The 17,632-nt window shown below is 38.5% G+C and overlaps 1 protein-coding gene across 4 annotated transcripts in view; it reads left to right on the forward strand.

Moving 5' to 3' along the window:
- The window catches only part of LOC118315314 (anoctamin-1-like), a 77,264-nt gene that overhangs the window by 47,164 nt on the left and 12,468 nt on the right, over positions 1-17,632 (forward strand). For 2 of the 4 annotated variants that reach the window (XM_047333236.1, XM_035642522.1), the window contains exons 11-16: positions 2,139-2,299; positions 6,332-6,414; positions 10,651-10,662; positions 16,056-16,130; positions 16,737-16,805; positions 16,899-17,100. In XM_047333236.1, coding sequence (XP_047189192.1) covers positions 2,139-2,299; positions 6,332-6,414; positions 10,651-10,662; positions 16,056-16,130; positions 16,737-16,805; positions 16,899-17,100 — 602 coding nt within the window. The remainder of the gene's footprint in view (positions 1-2,138; positions 2,300-6,331; positions 6,415-10,650; positions 10,663-16,055; positions 16,131-16,736; positions 16,806-16,898; positions 17,101-17,632) is intronic. The other 2 variants (XM_047333237.1, XM_047333238.1) reach the window with 1 other exon arrangement.

The raw sequence follows: 17,632 nt of genomic DNA on the forward strand, positions 1-17,632 counted from the left end.
GTTGAATCCTACCATCAATGGGTTGATGATTTTGGTTTCCATTGACCGTCATTGAACGTCATTTTGTTCTCAACAATTGCTAAAATGTAGACGGGACCAGAAAGTTTGTGAGTGTAGATCTATACTCAGCAGTGCCCCTAATGACTGGAACAGGGACTTAAACCACTCATGCACACACTGTAGAGGAGCTATTAAACAGGCTTTGTGAAGAAACCACTTAAAACATGCTTTCCTGTTATCATGTTTTAGTAAAACAATATATAAGCTCAGCTTTTGTTTTAAGTTTTGAGCTCATCACTGTATAGAACTATTGGGCCACAGAAAGCATTAGGGTAATGAGTGTTTTAGAATCAAAAAAAGGAGCAAAAATAGAAAAACATCCATGATAATGTGAGAAATAAAATGGTCAGCATTAGGATCCTTTCTTTTCTGTTTAAATGAATCGCCAAAAACAAATCAATTCATTAAGCATTCTTTAAACATGATTTGTTAAATAACAAATCATGTTTCAAGAATCAATGACATTATGTGTTTGTAACACAATCTAACAGCTCAGCTTAACCATTTTCAAGCTTGACACTGTATTAAAATTAAACGAAACCTAGAGGGCAAATGAGTAATAAGTATTTTGAAATTTTAAAAAAAGAGACAAAACAACGTTAATTAGAAATTAGAAATAGAATGGTCAACAGCAAGATCCTTTCTCTTTTTTTTTAATTGCTAAAAACAGATTAATTAGACTTTTACTAAACCTTTTAAAATTGTACAGTCCCCCAAAATTCCCCAAAAGGATTTCAATTAATTCTACAATGTACTTGTGTCCTGAATCTATATTGTTGATCTGCATTGCAGAAAAAGGTAAATTTTTGTATTGTATGAAATGATAAGGGTCAACTGATGGCTGGTACAAAATTAAGCAAGTTCCCTCTAAGATAGCATGGAGTGACATTCACATTCCAGCATGGATGAATAAAAAGTAAATAAGCCCTCAATGATGACTGCTTTTAGGTATCATAAATTGTTCAAACCTCTCAATGTTTCTAGCAACAAACGTAGTTATAGAAATGAATCAAGTTATCAAAAACAATCTAACATGAATTGTTTCAATGTTATAAAAAGTGGTGCTCTGTTTACATGAACTACCAATGTTCAATTCAATTCAATTGTATTTGTATAGTGCTGAATCACAACATACATCATATCAAGGCACTTTACATAGTGAGGTTCAATTGTTTCCACAATGAGCAAGCACTTTGCGACCGTGGAGAGAAAAACTCCCTTTTAACAATTGCAATTTAACAGGAAGAAACCTCGAGCAAAACCGGACTCAGCGACTGGTTGGGGTGAGAGAGAAATGGGGGAAAGAGTAGAGGCGGGTGGAAAGGAGAGAGAGGTTTTCAGTACATTGGATGACACGTGTTGTCCATTCCAGTTCAATTAATTTGATGAATTCCTCTGCTCTTCCCTTTACAGTGAAAACCTTTTACATAAGTCCAAAAGTGATGTTTTATCCATGAGCATGTGTGCCAAGAACATCATATTCATAAATCTGTGCATTTTATGTTTGGTGAATCATACATCGTATAGTGCTTCATTTCCAATTTTTCATTTTATTTAAAAAAAATTTTAAATCAAATCTTTTGTCAATTATTTGAATGTGAAGCTAATAGTGCAGCATTGTAATCATGGAACTGAGAGTTTGCATTACGTGGAAGGCACAGACCCAATTCTGCATTCATCTCACACTGATACTAAGCTGCAGTTGTTCTTCATGGGTATTTACACACGCAATTATGGATGAATAAGGACAACGGAGCAAATTAGCACTGCAAATTACACCTATTAAAAAAGAATTAACCAGTTTATTTTGTCAGACCTCTCTATATTCATGAAGGAGTTTGAAATGAATACCCTCAAGATGTCCAAACAGCCACAAAAATTTAAAATGCATACGTCACCATTCCACACAGGTCATAAAAATGACAAACACAGAAGACTATACTAATTTAAATGACTGCACTGGTGTAGGCGTATGGTTAGGTATTTAATTGTGATGGTCAAGGTTAGGCTAAGGGGCATGGGAACACATTATGTCAATGAGTGTGTGTGTGTGTGTGTGTGTGTGTGTTGTTTTCCAGCATGGAGATCTGCCACCCAAAGAACAACATCACCATGTGTCCTCTGTGTGATAGAGTGTGCAGCTACTGGAAACTCAGCACTGCCTGTGGAACAGCTCGGGCGAGCCACCTGTTTGACAACCCAGCCACTGTTTTCTTCTCTATATTCATGGCTCTTTGGGGTGAGTGGACACACGGCAGCTCACTCAAAAATATGTTGACGTGCCTCAATTCAACTGGTGGTAACCTGCTTTACAACAGATAAGACATGTCAAATAATTCTAACATGCTACTTATTGTATAATATTGCATGAACAACGGTGTACTGATCCAGCATCAGCAAAAGCATAAAACATGTCTGTTCAACATCGCCGGTTATGTCATGTATTTTTTAATGCATATCAGTGATCTAGACTTCACCTTGACCTCCTTGCAGCCATCGATCACCTTGCTGTGATGAGTGTTTGTTTTTTTAAGTCATTTTCATATCGAACCATTTCTTCTTTATTTCAGTGAGTACAGTATTAACAGCTCTGCTTTAGTCTGTCACTTAATTCCACTGCTGATGCTACTAAAATAAAGACCTTCATTTCAGGATCTCTGTTAGCAGAACTTCAATCTCTGATCTTGTAAACATCTTGTCTTTGATGCCTGTTAAGACCCGTCGTCTTATGCCCTCCCTTGCTGTCTCTACGTGCATCAGAAGAGCATTTCTCTGTCTTTGTCTCTGGACAGCATTCACATTGCTAATGTCAACTGAATTGAGAGTACTATGATAACAACAACATGTTTTATCTCTCCATTGCCAAGCATACAGCATGTCGTGTGGGTATGTTGCCAAATAATCTGTTGTTTCATTTTCAGTTTGCAACATCTACTTCTTTTACTGTTCTATTACAGCCAGGGTGGGGAACCTTTTTCCTATCAAGGGCCGTTTTGGGGCCATACTAAATTATTAATACATAACCTCTCATTGAAATTTTAAGACACACAGGTCACAATGTATTTTTATGGCCTTTTTAAATTAATTGAAATAACATCAAGATCATGCCACCTTTGTGGCCAATTTGAATTTTTCTCTCTACAAAGGCCTGAAGGAGTTTTGGACATTCATCAGCATATTCAGGTGTCACAGCTGTTTTTTGTTCTTGCAGAGTTGGAAAGTGCGCAGTGATTCCCCTTTCCAGTTGCACTAGCCACAGCTTTAGCTTAGCTTCAAATGATTTAACATTTGAAAAAAGAGAGCTGAGAAGCTGGTTAGGACCTTTGAGCTCGACATTCAGCTCTGCTACTCCAGCTCACCCAGTAGCTTCCTAAACTGGCTGCTATTTAGTCCTCTGCCTTTGCTAAAGCAAATGGCAGAAACAACAATTTTCATCACAGCATTGAGCTTCAATGATGGTGCACACAATCTCTCTTGGTGTATGATACAGTGGCATACAAATAACTCACTTGGATCCAGATTGAAACGACTCATTTCTTTTCTGACCAATGCAGTCAATCCTTTTTGAGAAGAAGTAATAGCAGAATGAAGCAACACTAAGTTATACTACACCAATTATTGACCATATGCTGTAACCCTGCACACTGTATCTCATTCATTTTATTTTCTATTCGTTGTAAGTAATTGTAATTTGTAATTTGCAATATCAATGATAATGGGATCCTCCTTGAAATTAGAAAAAATCAGAAAAGAAAACATTGGGCTCACCCAGGACCAAGATACCAGTCCCTCAATACGAGTGATCCTGAACATCCAGTGTTTGTTGTCCTTTTTTTTCAACCTCACTTTAACCAACCAGTCTTGTACCTGTTGTCCTTACCACCTGTCTGTCCTGCACCTGGTCACCCAGGTCATAGGCGCCGATTCCATGGGTGCTCTGGGGCTCGATCGGCCAAAGACATTGACAAGCACACACGTGTGCCAGCATACAGTATGGGCTAAATGTAAACTGAAACTTCACGGTTGATGCTAAGATTGGATCAACTGAAGGGTCTGTGATTTCTTATTTCGCTGTCAGTCCCCTGTTACCAAACCCTAACCTCCAATCAGAGCGTCGCGTGAAGGGGGTTCAATCTAGTATTTATTTTGGCCACTTTCTGACAATGGTGAGTGCAAACAAATCCAAATGTAATACTAGTTTTTCAAACTGCAAGCAGTGTAAAGCAGGCCCTCACGTACGTGTCGCAAGTCGGGATTTGTTGCAAGTTTCACATCCCGTGCCTGCATACATAATGCATTCAGTGCAACATATAAATCAAATGATGTTTGTCACATAAGTAATACATTCTGTTGTCAATAGGTGACGTTATTGACATGCAAATGTGTTGACGGGTGGGACTGTTATCATTCCTGAGAAAGTTGGTGAAGATATGACCACTTGGAGTGGAGTTAGCATTCTGATATTCATGGCGGGAAACTTTGAATTCGCTGCCACGGGGAGGATGTCAGACAAAAACTCCCAGATTTGTCTACATCACATTAAAGTGTTGAAGCTTTTCTGAGCAAGTTTGAGATGGGTCTGGCTAACCCGTTAAAAACCAACTTCCTGTTTCATGGTGAATCGTGTCGCCACAGTCGCGCCTTTCGACTTAGACTCAAACCTTGAATAGTGTTTAATCGGTGAGGTCTTTTCGTAGCCAAGTTTGAGGGAGATCTGATTAACGACCTAGGAGGGGTTTGTTAAAGTATGACCCCTTCAATTAGACTTAAACTGGACAAAATTCGCACACTAAATTCAAAATGGCCAACTTCCTGTTGGTCTGGGGTAATGGCTGCCATAGGCTTTTTTGTCCTAACATGCTAAACGTGCCTACAAAATTTCGTCAATCTACATCATATTTAAAGCTTGGGGCCTTGACTTTGAAATGTTGTATGGAACCATTTTGACATAATTAGACTAAAAAGCCATTTAATACATCAGGAATTGCCACTCAACATGTCTGCCAAGTGTCTTATTTGTATTTGATGGCAAACAATGCATCGCCAAGGTAACAGCGTTCATTAAATCTTCAAAAGTTTCATGACAAAACATCATCAACGTCTCAAAAATAAGCTGACCAAATTAGGAATGGATTGCGGAACCTGCGAGGCAGAGGACATAAAAGTACAAAACTTGTAACTTTCTCTTGCCAGTATGTGGCGCTATTTCCATGGTTTATTATTGACATGTAAATGTGTTGAGGGGGGTGGGACTGTTATCATTTTTGAGAAATTTGGTGAAGATATGAACATATATGGATGAGTTATGACAGTCTGATGCTTCATGGCAGCACATCAAAATTTGCTGCTACCCCACGGGGAGGGCGTCTGACAAAAAGTCACATATTTCTCTACATCACATCATCAACATGTTGTAGCTTGTCTGAGCAAGTTTGGTGTGGATCTGGTCAACCTGCAAGGCAGAGGAGGTACAAGTATAAAACATGTCACTTCCTGTTCCAATCAGGTAGCGCTATGGCGTTCGGTCAATATTTACATGTAGATGTGTTGAGGGGAGACTCTTATCATGCCTGAGAAGTGTGGTTCAGATTGGACCATGTACCTTTGATCAAGATCAACTTCCTTATTCATGGCAAAACATCAAAATTTGATGCGCCGTCGCGGCCACACCCTCTGGCAAAGAATCAAACTTTAAGCAAATTTTAAAAAATCGCGATTAATTGCTATTCCAATAGGGCCTTTGCCAGCCTCCAGACTGTCAGTGCTCGGGCCCTAATAATAATCGGAACCATTCCAATAGGGCCTTTGCCAGCCTCCAGACTGTCGTTGCTTGGGCCCTAATTAAGTGGCTTTGTGGACCTATGTGGTGATCTACTGTATTTTACTGCATGGACCTGACTGCTTTCTTTCTGTGTGTAACAATAAAAATAGATACACAATTATAACTTGTTTGGCCGATTAATGCGGCCTGTCATGGTGTCCCACAGGCATTGTGGTGTCAGATTTGAGTTGGATTGTGCACTTGGCCTATATATGATGCTGTTAATTTCCTAAGATGCTGAAATGTATGCATTTGACTACTTCTTACAAATCCATATGGTAACAATTTTCGTATTTGTGGGCATGGGGGATTCAAATGTTTAGAGCACCCATCATAAATTGCACCTATGACCCAGGTGTCAGTATCTCTAGTCGAATCATGCTCTCTGAAATGAATTTCAGTGTCTGAGTGCCTCTGTGTATTTGTCTGATCTTTGTCTCTGCTTCAAAGCTGCCATGTTCATGGAGCACTGGAAGAGGAGGCAGATGAGACTGAACTATGAGTGGGACCTGACTGGGTTTGAAGATGAAGAGGTGAGTGGAGCTGAAATCACAGACAGCACTGACAATGACAATGATTGTGAAAAAAGCAGAGGTGGGGGGTGGGGTTATGAGGGGCCGTTAGGGACATTATCCAGAAATACCTCTCATACACACAATTGAAACACTCTCATACACACAAATGCTCTCACCTACACAACTGAAATGCTCTCACACACACAACTGAACCAACTTCCTGTTCAACTGAAACGCCTTCCTGTTCAACTGAAATGCCTTCCTGTTCAAATGAAACGCCTTCCTGTTCAACTGAAATGCTCTCACACACAACTGAAACACTCTCACACACAACTGAAATGATCTCATACACACAATTGAAACACTCTAACATACACCTGATACATGCATACATTTCTGGGCAGCTCTGGCTCAGCAGATAGAGTCGTTCGTCCACCAACCCGAAGGTTGGCAGTTCCATCCCAGCTTCCGCCAGTCCACATGTCATTGTGTCCCTGGGCAAGACAGTTAAGCCTAAATTGCCTCTGACGATGAATGTGAATGAATGTGACAGAAAAATGCGCTGTAAATAGCAGCGCTGTGTGAATGGGTGAATGTGACTTTCCTGTAAAGAAGGTCCTGGCACAATGCCAGACTTTTAATTTTGGATTTTTCATCTGCATTGAAACACTATCCAGCCACATGTTTTTAGCAAATAAATTGCTTGTTGATTTTAATCTTGACATAAGCCTTGCAGGGCTCCACACAAAAAAAATATCTAGGAACCACATTAAATTGATGTCAGAGTACAATGTCTAATGTCTCCCTTACAATCCTTTGTACTGTCTGCCTTTGTCTGCCCTGCATCCATAGTGTGCACAATGTATTCTTTGCACAGTATGTGCCATGGCCATTATGCTTCAATCTTGTTACCATAAACACATGTATGTAAAAAAACAACAACCCTAAATTGAGCACTTGAAGCTGTTTCTGCCTATTTGACAAATGTCTATGTCCTCTATATGGATTCTTGCACTTTTGGGTAATATCTTCATGGTTGAATGCACTTAGTGCAAGTCGCTCTGGACAAAAGCGTCTGCTAAATTATTGTAATCTAATGATTTTCGTTTACGCATTTCTTTTTATGGCCAACGTTATCCAACTATGTGGTTAGCTACATTTAACTTATAAATTAAAACTCTGTCAAACAAAATTACATCGAAATAGCCTAAATAAAACACATGATACCACTTCAAAGTTTAAAATGAAAGAGGATTTTAAACCGTCCTCCCAGGAATGCGCAATAGCGACAGGAGACAAACACGGCAGCGGAGAAGCCAACGTAGAGCCGCCGCTGTCTGTATTGCTGGATGATCTGGAGTTTTTATACCGGTGAAGTTAAACTTTATGTGGCAGTGTCTTTGCCTTATTTAGTTTTTTTAATATTTGCTGCAGTTTCCTAACCGCTTCCTTCTCCTCTTCTGACACCAGCACTCCCGCTATTTTCCTGATTTAATGCTGGTAACGTTACAGACCAACGGTAATGTATGTGAAACCAAAACCAAACCCGTTCACGAAGGGCAGGTAGATGCAGGTGCGAGGAGATGATAGTTTAGCCGGTAACACAAATGAAACATGTGGCCGATTCTATTTTAATTATTTATTTGTATGTATTGTATATTTGTCTGTGGATGGTCGCCACTGGCGACTAGCAGAAAAAAACAGGTAGTATAATCAAAAAGTTTGTCCCATTGGGGACTGTTTTGGTCGCCATCTGGAGCCCTGCTTTGTGGGCTGGATTTCTGATTAAATTCCTTACTACAGCACACAGCTGTTTACAATAGTGAAAATGTATGATCTAGCCTCCTAAATTGCTATCAAAGATTTAACTTTGGACTGTACAAAATTTTCTTCTGGGGGAGATTGAACCCGGATCCCTCTACAGGGTCTGATGTCCAACCACAATAGTCTCTCAAAATCCTGTAGGAAACACTGAACCCTACAAAGATTCTTTTTGAAAGTTGCATGAGGCTCTTTGCAATGGTGTGGGATTTTTTTGGCTCTTTATGCTGGACTGGTTGGCCATCCGTTATAGTTCTTCTTGTTCCAGTTGTTCCTTTTAGCTCTTTTATAATTTTAAAGTGAACCAAATCCTCCTCATTTATCACAGAAGATATGCAATATTAAGTTTGTTTATCATTTATTTGTTTTCATGTCATTATTGTAATTTATAAATTCATTCTTTGATACAAGGTTTTGTATTTGAGAACTGTGTGAGAGCAATTTTTTGACATTTATGTATTTATGGTAACGACATTGGAGCATATTGGACATGGCACATGCTGTGTAAAGAATACATTGTGCAGACTATAGGACATTTTTTTGTCTGGAGCCCTGAAAGGCTTATGTCAAAATTAAAATCAACAAGCAAATTCCTCACTAAAACATGTGGCTGGATAGTGTTAAATGCAGATAAAAAATCCAAAAATAAAAGTCTGGCATGTGTGCCAGGACCTTCTAGCTGAATTCAGTAGTTGAAGTTGTTTATGTGAGACTGTTTCATTTGTGTGTGTGAGAATGTTTCAGTTGTGTATGTGAGTATTTCAGTTGTGTATGTGAGAGTGTTTCATTTGTGTATGTGAGAGAGCATTTCAGTTGTGTGTGTGTTTGTGTGAGAGTGCTTCAGTTGTGTGTGTGAGAGCATTTCAGTTGAACAGGAAGGCGTTTCAGTTGAACAGGAAGGCATTTCAGTTGAACAGGAAGGTGTTTCAGTTGTGTGCGTGACAGCGTTTCAGTTGTGTGCATGAGAGTGTTTCAGTTTTGTGTGTGAGGTAATTCTGGATAATGTCCCTAACGGCCCATCATACACTATCATGTATCACGGTTGGCTTCGAACTCCTGAAGCTTGGGGGATGGGCACTCTAGCAAGGGAGCTAAAAGTCAAGTCTCACTGCACTGCATGCAAATAAAAACATGCTACAATTATATCAACCTTCCAAATATTCTTGCTTGGTGACATTCTGAAAACCCTTGCATCGATAAAGGCTAATGCAACCAGAATTATAGAATCTGGAAACAATAGATTCATAATAATAATGAATAAATACATTGGCCAAAAATATTTTGAGGGAATATGACAACTCTCCGTATTATAATCTTACAATTTGAATTTGAGGAAACACTTGTGGCCATAACCAAGTGTTACACAGTGTTGCAATTTGGGGGCAGCAGAAACAAGTAAACACAACATTTACACATCTGTCTCTGTATGAAGCCCTGCGGTAGGCTGGCGACCTGTCCAGGGTGTACCCCACCTCTCGCCCAATGTCAGCTGGGATTGGCTCCTTCAAAGAAAATAAGTCACCATATAGCTTAAAGAAGACAAAGGCAGCAATAGATTCAATGGGATAATTCTCTGTACTTGTAAATGCCTAATTAATTTCAACTATTTATTTATGGATTTCATTAGTAAATTATTTTTAATCATTCCTCTTTTAATTCCCCATTGAAATGTCAAATAATAAATTACTTTGCAACATAGTTGATTGATTTATAGTTTGATAGATACTTTTGTAAATAAATGTATTAATGCATATTTTTATTTTACAATAATGTATTAATCCATTAAATAGATGGGGTCCTCCATATAGAACATACAGCAAAACACAATAAAAACTTGTGTATGTTGGTATACAACATGGGTCCCAACAAAAAAGAACTCTTGATAAAATGTAGTGGTAGTTGTCATTGTTTCATTCCTTTGTTGTTAGATGTTTACATTTTATTTTATTTATTTTTCTTTCATCTCACCCAACATATCCTTTTTAACCCATTAATGTCTTTTTTGTGCTGTCTCTGTTATCATTATTTGTGTTGCAATTTTGATGCTTTGCAGTGTTACTAATGTTTGAATGGTCATTTTTTTAAATTTAAGCTCACATTATCATATTGTGGATGAGGTCATATATTTCATACACTTGGTGAGGTCTGGGGATAAAGAAACAACAACATCTTAGAGAGCAAGAGACACACCTACTTTATTTGGATGTTCAATTGGAAATTCAGTGAGATTACCAGTGGCATAACAGTGCTGTGTCATTCCAATCCTGTTGTAGCCTGGCATCTCCAGACTCCATCACCAGAGGGATCAATTCTTCCTCAATACTAATAAAATGCTGTGAAAACAATGTTGTAATCTGATTTGTTGTTTTACTAACAAAGACATCCCCTACCCCACCCTCCTTTGTTTCTGTCTCTCTGGATGATTTCTTACAGGAAGCTCTCAAGGTTTGGATGAATTCCTATTTCTAGATAAACTTCTTTCTTAACTCTTTGTTGAATTTCTGCTGCTGCTGCTGCCAACCTCTCATAACAACTCACACAAAATACATACATTACTATAAATGGTCTTTGCAAATGCAGTGTACAACACACTGTAGCTGAGGTTTTACACTATCAGAATGTCATCTGACATTAAAAAAACAGATCAATAAGTGAACAAAATTTTTACTTCTAAACAAAAATATGACGCCCAATATCAAATCTGGAAAACAAGTGCAAAAGTGATTGTGATTCAAAGCTCAGTGTAGGAATACTGGAGGTAAACAGAACAGAATAAGAATATTTTTGTGCCAGACTTCATCAAATCTTTATCATCAGCTTCACAAAACTGTGATTTATATCACCACTGCACTTAAAAAACAACAACACATTTATATCTCTTAATTTATTCCACTTCTTCTTAAGGACAGTGCACAAAGAGAAAAAAATTCAACACAGAGCACACAAAGTTGACCTCATAAGGTAATTTGTTATAAACAGTAATAGTCGATCGGGTTTTCTTCCATGCATACACCTTAGTGCAGATTCAACATTAGAGCTATGCGTATGCACAAGGTAAAAATGTCTGGTACAGTCCATAAATATTTGGACAGTTGTACATTTTATGTTGTTCAGGCTCTGAGGTTCAGCCCATTCAGTTTGAGATACAATAATGGACACTACATTAAAGTGCAGAGTCTCAGCTTTGATATGAGTAGTTTTACATCAGTCAGAGAACTGTGTTGGAGATATTTCCCTTTTAATACATAGTGTCCAAATTTCAAGGACCCAAATGTAATTGGATACTTAGATAAAAAAACAGGTGACAGGATAGCTGTTAGTGTGAAAGGGAGAGCGAGTGGGGAAGACACGCAATAAAGGGGCGGGGACGGAACTGAACTTGTGGCCGCTGCAGGAGGACTTAAGCCTGAGAACATGGGGAGCCGGCACTACCAAATGAGCTAGCTGGTTAAAATTGAAACCCATGGAGCTCAGTGTGCATTGTTCCATACGTAACCACACCAGGAGCAGAGTTCTGGTTGAAAGCTAGCTGAGCGCACCTGTGTTGTGGGTAATGCCTTTATAACCTCCGCCAAAGAGGTTATGTTTTTGCCCCTTTCTGTTGGTTTATTTAATTTTCAGCAGGATTCCACAAAAAAACTGAGTCTCTTACATTAAAATCGTTAATTTACGAGAATACAAACTCGGATATTCTATGAGATTAAAATGGTAAATTTACTTGATAAAGTTGCAAATCTATGAGAAAAAACTCACAAATCTATGAAATTACAGTCACAAATCTACGAGAAAAAACTTGGATATTCTCTGAGATTAAAATCGCAAATTTACGAGAAAAAAGATTGGAAAAATAGTGTTTCGTTTACCAGGGAACTACATCCCTTTTTTTTGTGGCAATATTATGAAAGACCGTAGAACCGATAAGCTCAGATGTTATCGGTGCTGAAAGAGTTAGCAGCGTCAGAGCATTAGCACCACTGCCACGTTAGCAGCGTCTGAGCGGTGGCAGCACTGGCGCCAGCTCCCACCATCTGTCACACGCAAACCTGCTCCATTTGGCGATGGCGCAGTGAGTGAACCGATCAAAAAATCGTTACTCGTTGCTATTAGTGTAACTAATGTTTTGCAAATAAAGGCAGCGACACAAAAATTTGTGAAACTGAAAGTCAACTCACTGTGATACCTAAAGCCCTTGACTCTACTGTTGTAAAGAGTTGTAGGTTTTTCACTATGAACCAGGTCAGTCTGTCTGTACATATTGAGTTGGATTATTTTATTTATTTAATGGGCTTTATGTTAGTCCCATCCCTCAACACACAACATCATGTACTTTATATTAGTTAATAGTTCAAAATAGACCTGTTCAGTGTTCAACAATGTTCAACTATGTACTGTGTGTACAGTCCGGAAAACAAAACATTTGTCCATTATTCTCCTCACTGCTTCGAGTCAGAAATGTTAATAAAATTTAACACTGCTTATAACATCGCAAAAGATAAGCTACCATTTACAAAATTTTGATCCCAAATCATCCTCTTGAAAAAGCACCTTTATTCCTTTACAGTCATTTACAAAATGTGTCTATAAATTTACAAATTTATATGGGAACTGTCAAGAAAAAGGTATTAAAGGTGTATTATTGCGGAGCCAAAAGGCGTAGAGAAATTTTTTGGGTGTACCTAAATTATGTGTTGGTTCACCCAAATGAAAAAGTGATGCGCAACGGTGCAACCAATGTAAAAGGTTAGTCTGGAGCTCTGTGTGAGTAGCTAGATGGTGGATACAGTCAGACTCAGTGGTGATTAAATCCTGTAGACCTGACAGTAAATGATTTGCTCTGATCACAACCTGTGCTGTGACACGTAACAATCAGGAATCAGAAAGATTGATCATGAACTGGAAAATTAACAAACCTTTATTGTTTTCTAATTAGATTCTGTCTCTCACCTTATTTTCTCATCTGAACCATTGTACATCACACTAGAAAACCATGTGTACACTACCTTATAAGGTAAGATGTTATAAGGAAAACTAAACTACTGTTGGATTTAAACATTATATTTGGTGCTTTTTTACATTGAAAAAGCATCCCAATGTATGGGGGGTTACATGTAAAAATGATGTGTACACACATAAGTGCAAATTCTCCCACAACACTGTTGTGTTTTACTGTGAAACACTCTATCACACCTCAGCTGCGAAAGGTTATACTTTGGAATGAGGAGTTTCATGTGTGCTTCATATCAGAGTCACTTTGCTCACATGATCGCTGCTGCTTCTCTCTCTCACACAGCCACACTGACTGGAGCCTGGGACAGACGCAAGCAAACCACATGCCTTTACAAGAGACACAAAATAAGGAGAATGGTATAATATAATAATACCCTTGTATATATTCTGACACATTCTGTTGATTTATGAAGTGAAAAGATTTAATTATAACCCCCTCTGAAACAATTCGAACTTTATTAACTCATTAGGCTTAAATCGCCTGTTAGGAGCTTTAAGGCAGTTCAAGAACCGTCATTACAAACTGTCAGCTGGCCACATTTTGTAGAGTTGATAAATTTACTCTATGTGGTGAAATTCAACAATCATTACCTCCTCCAAGCAACTGGCTGATGGTCTGAAAATAAAGGTTAACTGATGCAACGAAGCAGGCCAATAAAAAATATGTCAAAGTGACTCCAGCACTGTTCGTGTCATTAAGACATGACAGTTAAAGGGCTAGAGACAAGAGGTCTGCTGAGCTGAAAGGCAAAGACAATTCCCCATGTTATTAAAGAGGAGCTGCAGGAAGGTGTAGCATGTTCAGGAGTGGTGGTGAACAAACAAGGTCTAAATGTGAAGGAAACCTTACCTGCGACTTCATCACAGCCAAAGGGGGGTTACTTAGTACTGACTTAGTATTGTGCACATCTCTCCATTTTTTTAAGTTTATGACATAAAAAATTGACAGGGCATTAACATAGAAATAAAGGCATGTCTTTTATGTTTATGCTGCAGGGTTAGTATTAACTGCTTTCACTACAAAAATCAACAAAATCTATAATTCATCCATAGATGATCAAACGTATGCAATGTACAAATATATTGTACATTTCTGTCCAGTACAACAACACAAATTGCAGTGTCAAAAATGTATTGGAGAATGATGAAGCAACACTTTCTGAAAAAGTCAAAAAGTCAGAAATTGTGCAAACATGTCAATGTTTATCCAAAACTTTGATTGATCCATTAACTAGTGTTAACACATTTTCACTACATAATTCATTAGTGAAAAATCCCAGGTTCCACAGACTGCAGCTTCTATCAACCAGCTTTCACCTCAAGCTTTTCCTCTGTTCACTTTAACTCCAGCTGAATCTTCCCTTCACTGTATTACAGTCAATCACCTTGATGTTTATTATAAAATCTGTTTGATAAAAAACTTGCAGTGGTTCGGGTGGTGAGTATAACTGTACTAGACTGTTGGAGCTGTGGGAGAAAACAGCTGCCACTCTTCAGGGGTAGGAGGGTTTTTAGCAGTGTGTGGAGGCGACATTTGAAACCAACAAACTAATAATTGGTAAAGTATCTAATTACTAATAACTAGTGACTAATAACTAATTTTAGGTAACTTTCCCAACACTACTAATAACCGTTCCCTAACCCACAGAAAGAAAAATGTCCTTAGAGAATTTGGTGATGGTGATGACCCAGATATCTTTACTTGTATAATGATTGTGTATGCTTTTACATTACATTTTTCCCTATTATATACAGTACTAAGTGCCATTAAAAAAGGACAAGTCATTTTCTATTTAATAATTATGACAAAAATACTCTTGTTGAACAAAATGGTTATGTTATTGATCTAAGGCTTAAGTATAGATTATGGCTCATATTGTTTCAGCGACTAATTTTTAGTCTAGACTAGTTGTATCCAAATGTGTTGCTCATTCGTCAGAATTGGTATTGCTGATCCGAGAGTTACAATTAGAGAATTTGGGGTGTGGCTCATTGCTTAATTAAAGCTAAGATTACATCCACAAAAATGGAGATGACAGTTTGCTGCCACTTTCAATCAATCAAAGAGGACGGGCTTTGGACTTTTTGCAGGCTGACTTCAGCTGAAGTGAAGTGCATTGGATGTGATGTCATCACAGCACAGCAAGCCACTTGCAGGACAGAGACAGAGTCACTGGATCTGTCCCTGATAGGCTGATACTGGGACAGCCACGAGTCATCACAGCTGGCGAACAGAAGGAGAACTGGTAGCATGGAGGACACATTTGGAACTCAATGCACATTTTGTGCTTCTCAATGAGGCCCTTGGACAGCAGATCTTAGGTCTGCTGTTTACAATATGAACATTGCTTACTAATTTAAATCTCTTATGTAATCTCAATTTGTTGATGTGGAATGTCAAACTCATCAGACTAAAGATTGGAATTTCCAGTCCAAGTAAGTCAAGGCAGTTAAAAAGAAAGAAAAATAAACTGTCCACAATGCCAGTAGGACCTACAGATGACACAAGACCACAGTTCTGAGGCACAACACATTCCTCAAAATTAGCCTCCAGTCCCCCTGAAAGGCATTACAATATTATAAACACACTTGTTTGTAGAGGTTATACATGAAAGTATCCTGATGAAAACTTGCCATTTATTAGTTTTTTTTACTTCCACCAACCGACCAATCAGTACCTGGTTGTAAGATTCTTCTCATCGACTAATGCTCAGACGACTTTCAGGGGGCAGCCCTTGTACGCTTAGCCATCTGCTAATCCCACTTCAGTTCAACAGCTTTTCTATATGTTTCACTTTCACCTGTCGTTTCTGTCTGTGTCACCACCACAGGACCACCCCAGGGCTGAATATGAGTTCAGGGTGATGCAGAAGTCCATGTGCAAAGATCAGAAATCACAGCACAAGGTAATTACATGTTAGGCTCCACATATTTGCATCCATCACGTTGTGTTTGGTCATTTATATTACATCAGATACATTATTTTTGCGTGTTCTTCAGTCTTACATGTTTGGTTACTTGGTTGTATACATCTGACCAATTTTAATTTGCAATTTACATATACAGTAGTGTGAATAGCTGCAACAGGGTCCAGCCCCTCATTGCCATTTAAAAGCTGAGCTGGTATTGATGATAAAGGGATTGATAAATTGTACAAATACAACTTAACCTCTAGCAGTGGTTTGCATTTTTCCATGTATCTGTGATTTCCATTCAAGATCTAATGGAACATGACAGACACAGATCCACATTATGAAAAAACATCACTGCAGCAGGCTCATGATTCAAAGGGGTTGTACTTAGTCCATTAATTAATTAATGGGTGTGTTTTGGGCGTGACCTGCAATAATCCAATCATAGTACCATCTCCCATTCCCTTTAAAACACAGGTGTGTTTTCTCCTTAGAAGTACCCTTGAAATAACATAATTCACACACACAAACACACACACAAACACTTCAATAAATCTGTATGCTGCAATTGTTGTGAACATGTTTGTATGTCTGTTTTAGGTGGAAAAGCTCACCTTTCAAGACCGCCTTCCTGCCTACATGACTAACATTGTCATGATGCTGTTAATGGTGAAAAAATATTGTACCTCACTGATGAATCACTTTTCCTTTTCCCTCAGTCCCACATTCACTTTATAATGATGCAAACCTTTTCACTGTCAGATTGGTGTTACATTTGCCATTGTGTTCGGTGTGATCCTCTACCGGATCTCCACCAAAGCCGCTCTCCATATGAGCTCCAATCCCATCACACGGAACCATGTCCAATTGACAGTTAAAACCACAGCAGCCATCATCAACCTGGTGGTCATCCTCATACTGGACGAGGTGTACGGCGCTGTGGCACGATGGCTCACTGTGTTAGGTAAGTTAAGCGGCTCTGACAATTAACTGGGAAAACAGGTCATTTGTCATATCACGAGAATGGAGTGCATACTGTACCTATAACATCGACATGGCCCAACAGTCCCTGAATGAAACAACCGTCTGCATTTTTGTCCAAATCTGAGGCAACAGCAAAAAGGGGCATACAGTACATGAAATTTGGTTTATGTTGATTTTGTTAGGAAGGTTACTTTATGGAGCTGCACAAAGGACAAATGTTGACTTATGGCCCATATCCAATGAGTTCCTGAATGGAAACTCAAATTTCTTGTTATTAGTTTGTTTCAGATAGTGTGTTTATTGTCTCGGTTATTACAACATTATTTTATCATCTTTGGCAGAAAACCTTCACTGATAAAAAATAACAGAGAATAAAACCTGGAAAAAGACATGAATGCTTTTTGTACCATTCAGACTTAGATAGTGGTGCACTTCAGACTCTTAATAGGAGTCCCGAGTATTCCAAAAACAAATAAACAAATGATCCTAGCCAAAAATTAAATTCTCACTAC

This window comes from Scophthalmus maximus, chromosome 7, assembly GCF_022379125.1.
Source record: "Scophthalmus maximus strain ysfricsl-2021 chromosome 7, ASM2237912v1, whole genome shotgun sequence".
NCBI classification, from domain to species: domain Eukaryota; kingdom Metazoa; phylum Chordata; class Actinopteri; order Pleuronectiformes; family Scophthalmidae; genus Scophthalmus; species Scophthalmus maximus.